A 16,818-nucleotide genomic window follows, 5' to 3' on the forward strand; every position below is an offset into this window, starting at 1 on the left:
TCAATTTGGCAGCAGTGTGGTGCAGGGAATACATGAAGACCTCAGTCCAGGCCCATCTCTGGCATTCACTGGCTGGGGAACTTGGGTCAGCTCCTCCCCCTCCCCTATCCCCTCCTCTTTCCAGCCCTGGTCTACACTGGGAAGGAAGTTTCATCATTAGGGATTTCTTCTACCAATGAAATCACAACTCCAGGATAAAAATAAACAAAAGACATAATTGGTCATTTTGCAAAGAACAGTTTGATGACAGAAAAGGTGGAAAACCAGCAGGCAAAAGGAAAAAAGAGAGGGAAGTTGTGGCAAGGAGCATAGACTGCTTTTAAGTAGATTGGCTGAGAAAAGAAAGAAACTCAAAGGCCAAGAGTTTGAGAGGTTGGAAGAGTGGGGAGGGCTTGAGGCTGGGGAGCCGTGCACTGGCCAGCTATAGATAATGGGACTAAGGACATGAAAGGGGCCTAGCTTTGGTAGGAGGAAGGCCACCTCCTCATCATACTAAAGCAGAGGAGGAAAGAACAAGGGACTCCTTGAAGGGACCATTAGGTATGAAGGACAGGAGAAGATGGAATGCGGGCTGCATAGACTCTGCGTGTCTCTGGAAAAGGATAAGGTCAAGAGCTCCATGAAGTGTGTGGCAGCTTGGAAGAGCCACCACAGGACAGCCCAGAATTGCTATCCTGGGCTGCTGCCTTGTGGCAGGGGTGACGCAGCAGAGATGAGTGACCAACAGCACCTGGAATGGACCCAACAGAGTCCAGGTATGAAGGAGAGAAAGGGAGGGGCAGGAGCAGGAGCAGGCAGAGGACTGCAGGGGAGGCATGGAATCTGAAGGCAGGGCAGCCTAGGAGGGAGCTGGGAAGAACATCAAGGGAGGAGGGGGATGTTTGTCAGGAGCGTCCTGAGGGCCAGATGAATGGAAGAGAAGTTAGGACAGCTGAGCCCCAGAGGGAGACAGAATGCAGAGCTTAGGTTCTGGTAAAGCAGTCTCGGCATTCCTGATTATGGAAGTGGAACCATTCAGAAAGGCCTACAGAAAAACCAGGGACAATAAATCTTTTATGTGAACCATAGTCAAACCTCCCATATTTCAAGATAATCATGAAATTGCACAAATTTTAGGTGTAGACACTTGGAATAAACAGACTTCACACCCATCACACTTCCTCTGCCAACACAACACGGGGTTCAGGTCAACAAGGCCAAGAGTCCTTACTGCCTGATGCTGCCTCGTTTCTTCACTCAGGGTCTTCCTTCTCTCTTCTGCTTGTATCCGAATTTGCTCGTTCTTCAACTGCTCCACAGCAGCTTCGTATTCCTTTGAGAAGGACAACACAGTTAGGAAGTGAATGTATTCACAACAAGTGCTGCAGAGAAAAATCAAACTGGACCCTAAGTCCTCTCCATGACCCAGGGCTTTGGGTCCAGCTGCCCATGGGGAAAAAAGAGCCAGGAAGCCCCCAGTGATTGGAGGGGACTCCAGGGAGAATATTCTGCTGCTCCTGACTAAGCCCACCCAGAGTTTTTCCCATGGGTAAAATGCAACCGGCAAACGTGGAAATCAAAATGTCTGATGTGAGATGTTCAACAAGACAGACAACTTACTTTAACCTTCGACTGCTGCTCCAGCTGCAAAGTCTGCTCCTGCATCTGGGCAAGGCCCAGCGCCTCCTTGGCATGGCCTATGGGGCAAAGGAGAGCAATGTTTAAAGACAATTGGTGTAATTGAAGATCCCTATGTTCCTCTCTGTTTGGATGCCACACCAGTGAGGTGGTTTCTCCCAAGAGCTCTGCTATCTTCTCTCCCTTCCACTCATGCTCCTGTTTTTCCTCTAGACCTTTGTTCATATTTCTTCCTTCTACAGTCAACCCCTGACCTTTTTTTCCTGCCTTGCCTCATCTTTTTCATTGTCCAAGGGCTATCTCAACACCCACCTCCAACCAAATCTTTTCTCCCCAGAGGAACAGGCAATCCCCATGTGAACTTATCTTCTATCTCCCAGAATTCTTAAGCAAGATAACACAAGCCTAGTGAACTGCAGTTTCCTTTGGGAATATTAGGATCCAGTGATCATATTCCAAGTTTATAAGGTCTAACAATCAATCAATAAGCATTACTAAGTAGTACCAGTCACTGGCACAAAATGGAACAGCTTTGAAGGAGTTGACATTCTAGTGAGTTTTACCCAATGAAAGCAAAAAACCTTCCAGACAGTTTTGGAGGGAAGGGCAGCTGCAGCTGAGAGGTTCCATGAAGACAAGGAGGTGAGCTTGACCTGAATGCTGAAGGCTATTAGGTACTCTTAGGAGAAGAGGAGTCAATGAAAGAGTCTGGAGATGGCCAATGTCAAGACTGGAGGGGGATCTGTCCTTTGGTTAAGCCATAGAAAAATGCACCAGGCACTAGCCAATACTTAAAAACTGTGCCTGACCTCAAGGAACCAAAGGAAAACCAAGCATAGTTTTCTTCAACGGATTAAAAACTAAAATAAGAAATGAAATTCTTATCTTTTGCATGAGGCAGGATTATTTCACCAGAAATCCTGCTCAGTCACCCAACTAAAAAGAGATATAATGAATGGTTGCAGAAAAGAGCTTCATCTTAGTAATAACTGACAGTTCCATTAGACTTTGAAGTTCACCAAATGTTATCTTGTAACAAATCCCTTAAAAACGCCAACCTGGATAAAGACATGCCCTAGCCAGAGGGGGAACTGAAGTCAAGGCTAGGACAATGAATCCTGCTGCAGAGTCCCTGAAACAGTCAGTGAAGTCTGCTAACTAAAGAAAACATTCTCCAAAGAGGAGCATATTACAAAGGAATGGACATCAGTCTCAGATGGAAGGTCTAATCATTATCCAAGAGGCTGCTTCACCATCATTCTTGCTGGCCCAATCAGAGGCAATAGGAAAGCCCACTTGCCTCCATAGGTCTGAATAGGAATAAAACTTTCTCCAAAGTACAAATTACCAAAGAGACTGGAAAATGTGGTCCTTGATAGCAGCATCTCTATCAATTCAAGTCTAATCAAAACTAACTGAAGACACAGAATACAATTCAAAGTCTAGAAGAAAAAAGTAGGAGGGGGTATGCAGGGAATGCAGGTACAAAGCAGAGATTAAAAACAAGACTACAGACAGAAGAGACTGGAGAGTCATGTTCACAATAGAGATTGATGAAGAGAGGGAGGGAATGGATAGTCATCAAATGATCAATGAATCTGAAAGTACCTTCCAGTCCAATTCATACACAGAGTGAATCTCCACCGAAACACATCCTACAAGGAGTAGAAGCAACAGAGAAGAGAGGAGATAGCACATCCATTTGAAGGGTTGGGAAGAACCAGTGAAAGGGACAGCAGCAGAGAGGTCAATGATTCAATAACATCACAAGCTCTCATACTATCTTATTTGTCCCAAGGTCTAGGTTACTCATGGAGTGGAAATAAGTTTGGTTGATGGGAATTCCATGGTGGAATGGTAGGGAAAGATAACTAGTGATCTCAACATCAACCACCTAAGTGTTGATTGAGTATAAGGTCCCACATTGGCCACCGTAAAAAAGAAAAGACAAGGTCTCTGTCCAAACGGAATCCAAAGTCAAACAAACACTATAAACACATACACTGATGATAACAGGGAAGTAAACACTAAGCGTCAAATTATTCCATTGCCAAGTCACTCTGTTCCCAGAATTACCTAGATCAACAGGTGGAGAAAGCAACTTAGGATATAGTTAGGAATTGGCAAGGATTTCCTGAACTTACTCACATCGACATCTTCCACTTGGATCCTTATTCAAATATTTTGATTTCATCACCAAGGTCAAGGGGTTAGAATACAGGGAGAAGTACGATACAGTGGAAAGGGCCAGAAGAACTGGGTTTCTGTCCTCGTTTTGACAGCATGACTTTGAACAGTTTTCCCATGTGTAAAATGAGGGGACAAGGTTCCTTCCTGTTTTAATGTTATTCTGCACTTCTACCTAGTAAAGGTAGGTGGAGATAGATTGCACTTCCAACAAGTGGCCTCCCCTCAACCAATCCTGTCCTGTGATGATTCTTTTCAAAGATCTCCAGAACACTTAAGATTCAACAGGATCCTAGAGCAGAGTAATTTATTAAAAAAAAAAAATACAGAAGCATCCTTAAAGATCACCTAATCCATTGCCTTCCTTTCACATCCTTGGGAAGAGGAAATGATAGATGTCCACAGTGGATATCCTCCAACACTCTCACTCTATACACACAGTTCCCTTTATATCTGAAATTAATCTGCACTCCAAAAAAAAATACTTGATGTTAACTTTTACTGTACAGTACTGAACTTTATCTGCATTCCAATAAAAATACTTATGTTAACTTTTATAGTATAGTACTTACTTTCTCTAACTGCATTCCAAAAAAAATACTGATGTTAACTTTTACTGTACAGTATTGTACTTTCTCTGCTCCTGCCCCTAGATTCTGCACCCTTCACCAAGAAAGCCCCCCCCCAACCCCCCCAATAAAATACAGGCTTCAAATAAAAGCAGGAAAATAGACGTTAAGAGATGCTACCATCATTGTTTTGGGGACCTGACTTGAGATCTCTACGGCAAAGAGGGGGGACCTTAGCCTTGCTCTGTCCCTATTTCTGTTAGCTTGGGTACCTTGTATCTGTTGTCCATCCTCTATTGTCTGTGTCCATTTCCAGTTCCAATGTATTGCCCCCCCCCTTCTCCTTGTTCTTCCTCTGGTTTCTGATCAGGCTTCATGTGAACCACTTCTAGTTTGCCTACCTACCTTCCCCATGTCAGGAGACAAATTCACAATGTGTAAAAACTGAGATACTCAGAACAGTCAACTGTCAAGACTGTTTTGCTTAATTTTATCAGCTTCTATGGATTCATTTTAATCTTTGTGCAAATGATGGTCTGATTTGTTTGTCCAACCCTGACTTCTAGTCTCACTTCCAACTGCTCCAAAGACAATTGAGGAAGATCCCACAAGTTTCTGCCCTCTTCCTAACTTTCTGATTACTGTCAAGAGTACTAGCATTCTGGGGTGGCTAGGTGGCGCAGTGGATAGAGCACAGGCCCTGGAGTCAGGAGGACCTGAGTTCAAATCCAGCCTCAGACATTTAATAATTACCTAGCTGTGTGGCCTTGGGCAAGCCACTTAACTTTTTTTTTTTTTTTAGGTTTTTGCAAGGCAAACACAGCTAAGTAATTATTAAGTGTCTGAAACCGGATTTGAACCCAGGTCCTCCTGACTCCAGGGCTGGTGCTCTACCACTGCGCCACCTAGCTGCCCCACAAGCCACTTAACCTTAAAAAAAAAAAAGAGTACTAGCATTCTCCTAGTCCCCTAGTCTCAAATCTGTATGTCGACCTTGACTTTACACTACCTCCCACATCCAATTGTTTGTCAAGTCCTGTTAATTCTACCTTCATAATATCGCCTGCATACGCCCCCTTTTCTCTGACATTGCTACCACCCTAGTTCAGACCCTCATCCCTCACCCCTGGACTATCGCAATAACTGCCTGCCTGGAGTCTCTTTCCCCTCAGCTGTGAAACTGTTCCACCCCCACCCCTCTTTCCAGATCAACTCTAGGGAATCCCTATGGCCTCTGGATCCAGCATAATCTCCTGTTGGGCATCTAAAGCTCTTTACAAGCTACCCCCTTCCCGGGATGGCTGATGGTTCCTCTCCTCCATCATCGACATCGCTATGTTGGAGACAATCTGTGGCTGATCAGACCAATTCAGATTTATAATCTGTACTGTGTCGGGTACCAATAGATCGTGAGATGACCTGGGGTGGGCACTCCGGGCACACGCATGCTTCCTTTGAGCAGCTTCGGCTCTCTGGCTCCGGGAACACAGTGCCCTCTCTGAGGAGGCCACGCCATGCTGGGGGGGGGGGTGTCCCCCAGATTGCATGCTCAGTTCCCAAGTTTCTCAGAGACCTTCGGCGCAGCGGCCCCCTTGTTGCTCACGCAAAACACGGCGTCCCTGTCACCCCCGGAACCCCTCTCTCCACCTTTCCCTCCAGGCTGCCTCCAAGCCCCAAGGCCAGACTTTCCTCCAGGGCTCACCTCCGGGCACCCGTACCCCTGGGGACCCCGCTAGCCTCAGCCCGGCTTTGCATCCAGCAGGTGCTCGATGGCTGCACACGCGGGGCGCCCCCCTCCCTCTACACCCCACCCCCACCAGCGCCCCCAGGGCAGAGATGAGGAATGGGGGGGCCAGGCCCAAGATCCCCGGGGTCAGCCTCAGTTTCCCCCCGAAGCGCTCTAGGGGCGGGGGGCTGCGGGGCCGATCCACTCACGCGAGTGCTCGAGCTCGCGCGCCGCCTTGGCCGCCCGCTCCAGGCCCGTGGGGTCGAAGTTGCTCCATTTGTCCTTGGGCGCCGGCCGGTCCCCGCCTCCCCCGGGCCGGTCCGCGCCGCCGTCTCCGCCCGCCGCGGGCGGCAGGGGCAGCACGGGCCCCGCACCCTCGCTCTTGGGGCCCTTGTTGACACCGAAGAGCCACGACATGGCAGGGCGACCCCGAGCCCCCACGCGAGCCCGCCGAGCCCAGGAGCCTCCCCACGCGGCGCGAGCCGTCACGCGGCGCGCAGAGCGCAAGCGCAGGAAGGGGAGCCCGCCCCCGGGGGGCGCCCGTTCAGGGACGTTGCTCCTCCGGATTGGCTGCGGGGACCCGAGGCTCCGCCCTCTCCGAGCGGCGAGGCCCGGGCTGCAGCAGGCCATTGGCTGCCAGCGCCTCCGGGGGCGGGGCCGAGCGGGGTCGTCGGGGTCGCCGGCGACGGAAGCCGAGAGGCGACGCTGAAGGGCGCGATGGCCGGAGAGAGGACCCGCGTTCGTGTCCTCACTTCCGCCTAGCAACGGAGCGCGGCGCCCCGTTGCTAGGGGACGCCGGGCTGAGTTCCGGCCATGGCGGCGGCGAGGAAGCAGGTCCCCCAGGAGCCCCCGAGCTTCGTGCTGCGCGGGCAGCGGGCCCCGCTCCGGTGAGTGCGAGCGCAAAGAGGACCCGGAGGCCGCCCGAGCTGGGAGAGTACTTAGAGATCCCTGAGCCCCGTCCACCCCACTCCCCTCGTTGCACCGAAGGGGAAACTGAGGCCAGACGGGGCCCGAAGTCACCCAGAGTCGCGGTGTGGAGCCAGGGGACCAGTAAGAGGGGGACCCGGAGCTGAGCCCGCCTCCATCCGGGCATTCATTCATTCTTTCATTCAACAAGCATTTATAGAGTCCAAGAGGGCTAGTTTCTCGGGCGGCGAAGACAAACTCACCCCGTCCTGCCCTCAGGGGGTTCAGTTTCCCGGGGAGGATGCGCTTAAACCATTACCCTGGGCCCACTCTGGTCCGGACACATTGTAGCCAGGTGCACAGGATACAAAGGCAAGTGGGGAGCATCCTATGTTACCGGGGGCCCACAAGGGTTTGCTAATCCCAACTAGCCACCCCGAGATCTATCTCTAGATAAGTGTAGAGACACTCTTACAACAGTCTCAGTCGGGGAGACAGAGATACGAGGCGCATCTGTTGGAATGCTGTAACGCTGAGGAGACAGATGAATTAGTCTGGAAGGAAACCAGGGATTCCAAGAGGAGAAGGGGAGGGGGCAGAGGTATGGAGATGGCAGATGCAATGCCAATGGCCAGTGGAGCAGTTTGGAACATAGTGTAAAAGTAGACCAGAGGTCTATCATAAAAGACTAAATATCAAGCTGAGAAGCCTGATTTTATCCGAACAAAGGGGAATCGCCACGAATAGGGAAAAGGAGCATGGTCAGACTTTTGCTTTAGGAAGATTTTTTTTGGTCACTTGGGTGCCAGATGAGTTGGAAAAGGGAAAGACTTGCTAGACAGGAATCAGGAGACAAGACATGTTTATTGGATCTTCAGATTGGGGTCCAAGTAAGGGGTGATTCAAACCTGATTGATGGGGTGATTAGAGAGAAGGAGAAGGATGCCATATACCTGGTGGAGGTGGAACTGACACTATTTTTCCATTTTTGGCAAATGATTGGACCTTGGTTGGGAGTGCTGTTGGAGTCGTAAGGTGAGGCAAAGGGAAAGATTAGTTGAGGATGTGACTAAGAAGTTTGAAAATTGTGGGTTTCAAAGGGAAGATAATGAGTTCCACTTTGAATGTGAAATTTGAACTGTTGGGAAATCAATCCATAAGGAGATGTTCAACCGTGATGTGGACCTGGAGTTCAAGAGACTGATGAGGGCTTCATAGATAGCCTGGGAATCTCCCTTTGCACAGTCTGGGAGGACACTTCCTCCTCACAGTCACCACATAGAATCCCTCCTCTTTTCCAAAATGAAGCTCAATTGCTTTCTCCTTCCCTGAGGCCTTCCTTGGACCACTCTTACCATCTCACTTTCCCAGCAGTCTCTCCACATGAAAATTACCTTGGTGTACCCATGGTGTTTCTCTCTGATAGAATGTAAACTCCTTCAGGCAAGGATTGTTTAATTTGGGAGCTTGTATCCATATTGCCTTGTATGGTGCCTGATACATTTTGACTAGTCCTATGATTTTTTGAGGGGAGGTAGAGAATTCATCATGAGGAAACTCCTTCTACCACTTAGATTTTTGAATCTTGCCTGGAGGTATTTCAAGATTGTGAAACATGCACAGGGTCCCCTAACTAGAATGTGGCAGACAGAACTTGAACCCAAGATTTCCAGATTCTGTAGATAATTTTATCTGTCCATATAGGCAGTGTGACTTAATAAAATAGTCAAGGACAGCTAGGTGGCACCATAGTGTATATAGAAAGTAGGTTCTGGGGTTAGGAATACTCATTTTGGTAAATTCAGATCTGACCTCAAACTTGGTAACCATGAGACCCTGGGTAAGTCACTTAACCTTGTTTGCCTCAGTTCCTCATCTGTGAAATGATCCAGTGGTGGAAATGACAAAACACTCCAGTCTTTTTGCCAAGAAAACCCCAAATGAGGAAACATAGAGTAGAACATGACTGAAAGTGACTGAACCCAATATGTAGTGTGTATATGTATATACATAGATGTATGTCTACACACAAACATATATATGTCTATAAACTTACTAATATTTATTGGGCATAAGAAAATTAATTGAACCCAGCAGAATTGATGAGTGTATCAAGGGAGAAGGTATAAGAAATAGAACAGAAGAGGACCCAGGACAGAGCTCTAGGGGACAGGTCATGAATAGTGATCCAGTAAAGGAGACATAGAGGTGTAGGTTAGACAAGCAAGAGGATAACCAAGAGAGAGAATTGTCAAGTGATCTCAAATGGAGGAGGATGTATAGCTAGGAAGAAAGGATGGTCAGCAATGTTAGATGCTATGGGGAGGTCAACGAGAATGAGGACTACGAAAATGCCAGCTGATGTAGCAATTAAGAGACTGTTGGTAACTTTGGAGAAAGCTGTTTCACTTAGAGCAGTAATCTTGGTCATCCTAGCAGACACCTAGAATATTCTCCACTCAGTTCAATAAAAATTTGATTGGGAATGATCTTAAGCCATAATATAAAAGAGGGACACCACGGGAAATGCTTGACATTCAAAGATAATTGCTTCTATGTGTATTGTGTTTTTATGAAGAGACAAGCGCACTGAATTTCTCAGTAATACTCAGAAAACTGCCCTTGGCCAACATCCTGACTCCTCTCACAAATTAGTCAAGAACCAGACATCTTCAGGCAACCTGGAAAACACTTCATGGATTCAAGAAGAAGAAATGGGTAAGGATGAGTGAGTCAGGGCACCAGGAAGGAGCCAGTCTTATCTTTGAGATGCATTGTTTGTGAAGGACTGATCCCCCATAGGCTGTCACAGAGACAACCCCAGGACATCTCAGGGAGTCCACAATCTAATCAGAGGAGGGCAAAGACAAAAAGCACAAGTGCAAAGGAGAGGTCCCAAAAAATCCAAAGAGGAATGGGGGAGAGACAGAGAGAGAGAGAGAGAGAGAGAGAGAGAGAGAGAGAGAGAGAGAGAGAGAGAGAGAGAAGAGAATGAAAGAAAATGGGAGAAAGAGAGAAGAAGAGGAAGTAGGAGAGAGGGAAAAAGAGAAAGAAGAGAGGGAGACAGAAAGGGAAGGAGAGAGGAAAAAGAGAAAGGGGAAGAGAGAGGGAAGAAGGGAGAAAGAAAAGAAAGAGAAAGGGAGGAAGGAAAGAAGAGAGGGAGAAAAGGGAGGGAAGGGGAGAAAGAGAAGAGGGAAGGATAAAGAAAGAGAGGGAGGGAGAAAGGGAAAAAGAGAAGGAAGGGGAGGGAGGGAGAAAGAGAAAGAAAGAAAAGAGGGTGAGAGAAAAAGGAGAAAGAGAAAAGGGAGGGAGAGAGAAGAAAGGAACAACTGAGACTGACCAGAGGTCATTTTATAACATCATACTTTTCTTATTACAGAATAGGATGTTTAGGTTTTTGCTTTAAAAGTATCATAATCAAGGGGCGGCTAGGTGGTGCAGTGGATAGAACACCGGCCCTGGAGTCAGGAGTACCTGAGTTCAAATCCGGCCTCAGACACTTAATAATTACCTAGCTGTGTGGCCTTGGGCAAGCCACTTAACCCCACTGCCTTGCAAAAGAAAACAAAAACTAAAAGAAAAGAAAGAATCATAATCAAAACCAAAGCTAAACCCACACAATAAAGTCCTGCCATTTTTACTGTCTATTACAGTATGAATGCACTGACTAGGTTCCATGAGTGAGGCCTTGCCCTGTTTGTCCCTTCAGACCTCAGAGCCATTCTGAGATGTCTTCATATCTCTACCGACGAGGGGAAGGCAGGGCTTTCCTGGAAAGTGCTCAGGTGGTTCTCACACCTCTTCTGGGCCAGTCACAGTTGCTTGGAAAGCCTGGGATTTGGGTGGGATGGACACAGTGTCCTGTAAAATGTCTGGTAACTGAATAACACAGAATCCTGACTTGCAAAGTCTTATATTATTATATCTTCCCCCTTCAATTGTGCAGCTGATTCATCTTCTCAAAAGGACATTTCCACAATTGATGACCTAGAAGAAAGTTTACAGAAGTTGAAAGTCCAGGTGTGCCCACGCTTGGCTCCCAGCTTGGGTCTTGACTCTGACTCAGAAGATGTCTCTGGTTCCAATGCTGCTGACCTCTGGAATTCTGGTCAGTCTCAGTGGTCTGAAGTTCAATGTTGCCTGTCTCCCATGGAGGAGAGGGAAGCCCTGTTGAAGACACCTGTGGACTGGGGACAGTTTCCAAGTCCCCAGAACTTCACCAGGCCACTGAGAAATGGTTCACACCTGAGGACTTTAGGCCTAACCCCAAGCAACTACAGAGCAGGCCTTCTGGGAAGTGAATCATCCACAAGTAGCTGCCTGCCATCGGTGGCCTTGGTGATGGATGGATCCCCTGCACAGTCCTTCCCACCTAAACTAGGGTCACCTCATGTGATTGGTGTGAAGTCTTTGCTGCCTCCTAAGATCCCAGTGAGATCCTGCTCTCCCCAGAGTAGAGGCAGTTCTCCTGAGCTACCCAGAGGCAGGTCTCTTTCTTTCACTCGATCTCATTCTTTCTCCCCTGCTTCCAAAAGGACTCGATGGGTCCGGTCTCGCTCCCAGTCCCCCCGGCCCATCTGGAGACCCACCTCAGCCAAAGCCAACGCTTGTGCACAGCCCCCCCCACAACTCATCCGGCCTGGGGGGAGCAGAAAAAAAACAGCTCTGACCAGACCATCTCGATCTCGAATATGTAAGACAGGGCCCTGGGCTGCTCGCCGGGCTTGCATGCCCCCTGAAACTAGGGAGGAAGAAGTCCTGGACCACTCCTGGAGCCCTTACTGCCTGCCTGTGCCTGGAATCTCCTCCCCCCTGGCTCAGGAGATGAATGAAAGGTAATGATCAGAATACAGCCATAGCTCTTTCCAGTTTGCAGAGCCTCTTTCATTTAAGTAGTGTCTCTTTGGAGACATGGAGCAATCCTGGGAGGTAAATGCTGCTATCATTCCCCATCTGCAAGATGAGGACACTGAGGCATAGAGGACGTGACTTGCCCAAAGTCATAGAATTAGAATCTGAGGTAGGCTTCCAACCCAGGCCTTCTGTGTCCTGACTCCAGCCTTTCCATTGGGGGAATTTTTCCCATAAATGCAGATTTAGCCAGGGATTAGATCTGCATCTACCAGAGAAAGCATCATTTTTAGGGCAGGCTTTCACCAAGTTTTTGCTCCACAAGATGGCACTTTGTGGGGGAATGGGGGGTAGTTGAAAAATGAAGGTGGTAATTCTGAGCCCCCAAGACAGAGTTTTGTTCTTTAAATGGATTCTGTTCCATTCGCCAAGTGTGGATTTCAAAGAAACAGGGCCTGGCCCCACTTCCCTGGGAAGTTTCAGTAACATCAGTGATGAACTCCTTCTGGCAGCCTAGGATAAGAGTATTACCTCTGAGTTAGTGACTGCATCAACGACCCATACATTCTTGTTGAAATGATGTGCTTTGCATGAAGGGAAATGGTTTGTAGTTGTTTGGATAATATTTTCCCCTAATTATATGTAAAAACAATTTTAAACTTGTTTTTAAATTTTGAGTTCCAGATTCCTCCTTGAGATGGCAAGCAATTTGATATAGGTTATATGTTTTTAGTCATGCAAAACATAGGTTTGTGATCATTTTGTGAGAAATGGCTGTTTTGTCAAGATTAAAGGATCATTATTCTTTCTTTGAAAAAAGCAAACACAAGCTTTAAAATGATCATTTCAATAATTCAGCCACTCTTTATCAGATACTTCTTGTAACCCCAGGCTACAGAATAGTACTTTTGAGGTAGGTCCCTATGCCTAAGACCAGTCACTAGCATGCCATTTATTTGACAGGTGATATCTTGGCTAATAAAATCAGGGGAAGGGAAACTTGGAGACTTGGGTCCAGAACCTAAATTGGGGTTAAACTAAAGGGGAACCATGATAGCTTAGAACCCCCAAGTCTGTGCATTGCAGGTTCTTCCAGACCCTCAAAGGAGGGAATATGCATCAGTCCTTGGGGCCCATGGCCCCCATCCAGAAGGCCTTGACACGTCTCCGTTTGCAGCGCCTTCGTGCTGAGGAAGAGTGGGTATTAGAGCTGAAGAGGCAGCAAGAACGGGAACGGACTCGAGGCCCCAAGTCCAAGTGGTAGGTGTTAATACTTCCTTTGGGGCCTACTGTCTTGGTGACTGATGCCCTGGAAGGGGGGGATATTGGGGCAGCTAGATGGTACAGTGGATAGAACACTGGCCCTGGAGTCAAGAGGACCTAAGTTCAAATCTGGCTTCAGATACTTAATACTTACTTGTGTGACCTTGGGCAAGTCACTTAACCCCATTGCCTAGCAAAGAAAAAAAGAAGGGAAGAAAGGGAGGGATGCTCCTTCCCTGAGGAGGTCAGAGAGAATATTTGGAGGCCATGCCTCCTGTATCCACCAGGATGCTCTGTTATGTGACTAATGTTGCAGTTCTCTCCCTCCTCATTCCTTTGGTCTTCTGTTGGACCTTCTCTTCTTTTTCTTTTTTAAGGTTTTTGTAAGGCAAATGGGGTTAAGTGGCTTGCCCAAGGCCACACAACTAGGTAATCATTGTGTCTGAGGGGATTTGAACTTGGGTAGTCCTGACTCCAGGGCCAGTGCTCTATCCACTGTGCCACCTAGCCACCCCTGGACCTCCACTTAGTCAAATTGGAAAAGGAATCTTATTGTGCATTATTTTCCACCCATATTTTTAAAGTATCTGGGGTAATTAATGGGTTGCAATTTAATTTTCATGGAGAAGTGAAGGCCTTCTTCCTCTTCTTAAGCCTCATCCTGGGATAGAGAGAATTGGAGAGTTCTCAAAGACTCTGCCAGGAGATCTCAAGCTCCAGCGAGTTCTTCCAGGTTGGAGAACCTTGAAGTCTTAGGGACAGATAAGACTGTATGCCTGCTGTATGTGAGCTGGGCTGATAAAGTTCAGGGAGATTGACTCTGGGTTGGCCACATCAGGGACCCCCACCAGCAAAGACCCTTAGGGGTGAGCAAGTCAAATTCTCTAAATGGTAAGTAATATTTTTTAAAGACCTTGTCATCAGTATGAAGACTCCTAGGCTGCACATGGTAACCTGTCTCTGCCTCTGTTCAAAAATGAGGAGCCTGAATGGCTCCTTGGCCTGCCTATGATTCGTGCCAATGCAAGGCCTGAAGGAAGATGGCAGCTTATTACTGCCCCTACCTGCTGTCAGTCTTGTTCAAGAGAAAGTTTAGTCTTGATATTTCTTGATATACCAGCTGCTTCCATTCCCATTCCCCTCCTCAGAATGATGCCTGTGTCGGGCTGGTCCACAGGCCTGCTTGCCTGCCTCCTCTCTCTAACCTGGGGTGGGATCTTTACCCTCTCCACCCCCCCCACCTCCAGTTTACAGGCCACCTAAGAGGTCTTTCAACCTCCAAGCCTTTGATGTATGAATTGGACTCTACCTGATCTCACCTTTGAACTTCTTCCTTTATCCTCAGTAAGGGGATGTTACTAGGCAAACCTGCCTTAACAGGCAGAGTGCCCATTGCCAGAAAGCACATAACCTGTAAAAAAATGGAGGGACAGCTGAGCTGGGGAGCTGCGAGTTGTACTTGTGGCTCAAAGTCTAACTAAACTAAGGCATCCTGCTCCTCCGGGAGAGAGGTTGTCCATATTCCAAGTGGGTTGTTATTTCAGATGCATTCTGTTTTCCAGCTGCCCCATAGTCCCAAGTCAGACACTAGGGTGTTTGTTCTAGGAGAATTTTGACAGTGTTTGTTACTCTGTTTCTACAGAAACCATTCGTTCCCCAAAGGAGGAAGCCCCACATAAAATATCAGAACTGTGTTGGCCCCTGTTGTGGTCGACCGCACACATGGCTAGTCACACTCCTGCCTTTACACACCATTAGAAACCCAGGGGAGTGGCCAGCCTGCTGAATGCCCTATGACAACATGGGAACATATAATCCCACCCTAAGACTTTGAGCGAATACTTTCCTTCCAAAGGCTCAGAGTGTCTGGAAGATGTCTGCAGTCCTCATTCCAGATGCAAGATGGTCTGGGGCAGAGATCAAATTTAATAAAATAACACCCGAGCCTTTGTTATTTCAGCAGATCTTGTGCCCTAGCCCCTCACTGACTAGACACATGCTTGAGGGACAGATTGCTATGGACACTCAGCTCTGGGTTCCTGGGCAAAGGGACAGAGCCCCATTCCAAGCACTTAGCATCTTCTTATTATGCCCCCTATTCTCTGAACAAAAAGATCAAAGGGATAAAAGGAATAATGCCATACAACAAATTCTGATTTTCACTGTCCTGTGGGAGGCTGTACAAGCTCATTTTATTCAAATTCACTCAGTACTTTCTGTTTATAGACTATTTCTTCATAGAACTAAACAATTCCTCCCCTGTCCCTCATCCCCCTGTGGGGTGAACAGGTAAACCATAGATTGAGTGTTCCTCACTCTGGTTCCCCTGCAGCTCCCAGACCTGTGTAGCCCCTCATCCCCAATAGATTGGGGGGGGGGGGCTCCCTGCTTAGAGTCCAGCGACCTGTGCTATGTCACATCTCTGCAGGCTAGTACAGCTGTTTCTGATTTTCAGGTATGAGATGAAAAGCTCCCAGTTCCATTATGAAGCCTACAAACATAATGAGTGGCTGAGGAATAGCCACAACTCACCATTCCTCTGTAACTACAGACAGGAACTGGTTTCTGAGGCCAAGGAGTTTGACAAGCACTCCAAGCCTACCCATCTGGATTCCTTTTTAACACGGCAGGATCATTAGTAATGGGACTGGAAGGCTAATGAAGCTATATGCTGAAGCCTTAGAATTCTTCAGAGTTCTCTGGCCTGAGATCAGGAGTGTGGTGGCCACTGTATTAGAGAATAAAGACCCCAAACTCCAAAGGGACTTTCCTTCAAAAGAGAGGAGGAGACGACTCTGCTTACTGAATGGACAAACACTCGAAGGTCCCATCTTGGAATAGAGAAACTTGAAGCTGAAAGGAGATAAGGGCTTCTTTCTCATTTCCAACTGCTAGAATCAAGCATAGAAGGGTTGACTTCTGGAGAGATGATCATCCATTCATTCACTCGCTCAAAGAATGCTTATTAAATACCAATCATCACCAGCTGCCAAGCGAGGCACAAAATGTAGCTAAGACAACCCTTGTCCTCATTCAATTTAATAAAAGAAATCCCAAGTGGGGCTCTATATATAACATTCAAGGAGCTCACAGCCTCTTCAAGGAGATAAGATAAACTGAACTAGAATATTTAATATCATGAGATGATTGCTCCAGAGAGCTGCAGGTCACTGTGGGATCCGAGGAAGAAGGCTGTTGCCAGCCAGGGCTTGGTGGGGGTTGGGGCTAGGAACAGGGGAAATCCCTATGGACAAAGTAGTGATACATTGGGGTTTGAAGCATGGGTAAATATTCGGCAAGCAAAGGGGTAGAAAGGATACTAAAATGCAAAGCATAGGACAGGAGCCTCTGGTGTTGGCCACATTACAAACATGATTAAATAAAATTCTAATTGGTAGTGTTTGAACATACCCAGAACTTCCCAGTGCTTTGGGTTTATAAAAATTTGGACTGCGCCTAATTGTCCACAAGAGGAGTCAGAAGCAAACAGACTGCCCCCGTATGTGATTTCCCCTCCAACATCTATACATCTGAATTAGTACATTATTTGGTTGGGTCAAAACTTAAGCATTTGGAATAAGATCTGGGTTATCGATTATAGGTGGGGCAATCATATCAGAACTGATGAACAACATTCCAACAGATGTTCCTGTCTTTGAATAGACATAAAATATACCAATTGTTTTTATTGAGGAGTGT

The 16,818-nt window shown here is 47.3% G+C and overlaps 2 protein-coding genes across 2 annotated transcripts in view; one reads left to right on the forward strand and one right to left on the reverse strand.

Moving 5' to 3' along the window:
* ATAD3A (ATPase family AAA domain containing 3A) overlaps positions 1–6,569 on the reverse strand; it is a 64,211-nt gene extending 57,642 nt beyond the window's left edge. Inside the window, exons 1-3 of the mRNA XM_074218734.1 lie at positions 6,309–6,569; positions 1,600–1,676; positions 1,211–1,312 (exon numbers count right to left, since the gene is read on the reverse strand). Of these exons, the coding sequence (XP_074074835.1) occupies positions 1,211–1,312; positions 1,600–1,676; positions 6,309–6,516 (387 nt within the window). The 5' untranslated portion in view covers positions 6,517–6,569. The remainder of the gene's footprint in view (positions 1–1,210; positions 1,313–1,599; positions 1,677–6,308) is intronic.
* A 256-nt stretch (positions 6,570–6,825) lies between these two features.
* Positions 6,826–16,194, forward strand: LOC141509305 (uncharacterized). The gene is made up of 5 exons (XM_074218740.1): positions 6,826–6,986; positions 9,584–9,723; positions 10,952–11,840; positions 12,943–13,116; positions 15,575–16,194. The coding sequence occupies exons 1-5, from the start codon at positions 6,913–6,915 to the stop codon at positions 15,756–15,758; spliced, it is 1,461 nt and encodes a 486-aa protein (XP_074074841.1). The 5' UTR covers positions 6,826–6,912; the 3' UTR covers positions 15,759–16,194.
* The last annotated feature ends 624 nt before the right edge of the window (positions 16,195–16,818 follow it).

The sequence above is a fragment of the Macrotis lagotis genome, chromosome 1, assembly GCF_037893015.1.
Source record: "Macrotis lagotis isolate mMagLag1 chromosome 1, bilby.v1.9.chrom.fasta, whole genome shotgun sequence".
In the NCBI taxonomy this organism is placed as follows: domain Eukaryota; kingdom Metazoa; phylum Chordata; class Mammalia; order Peramelemorphia; family Peramelidae; genus Macrotis; species Macrotis lagotis.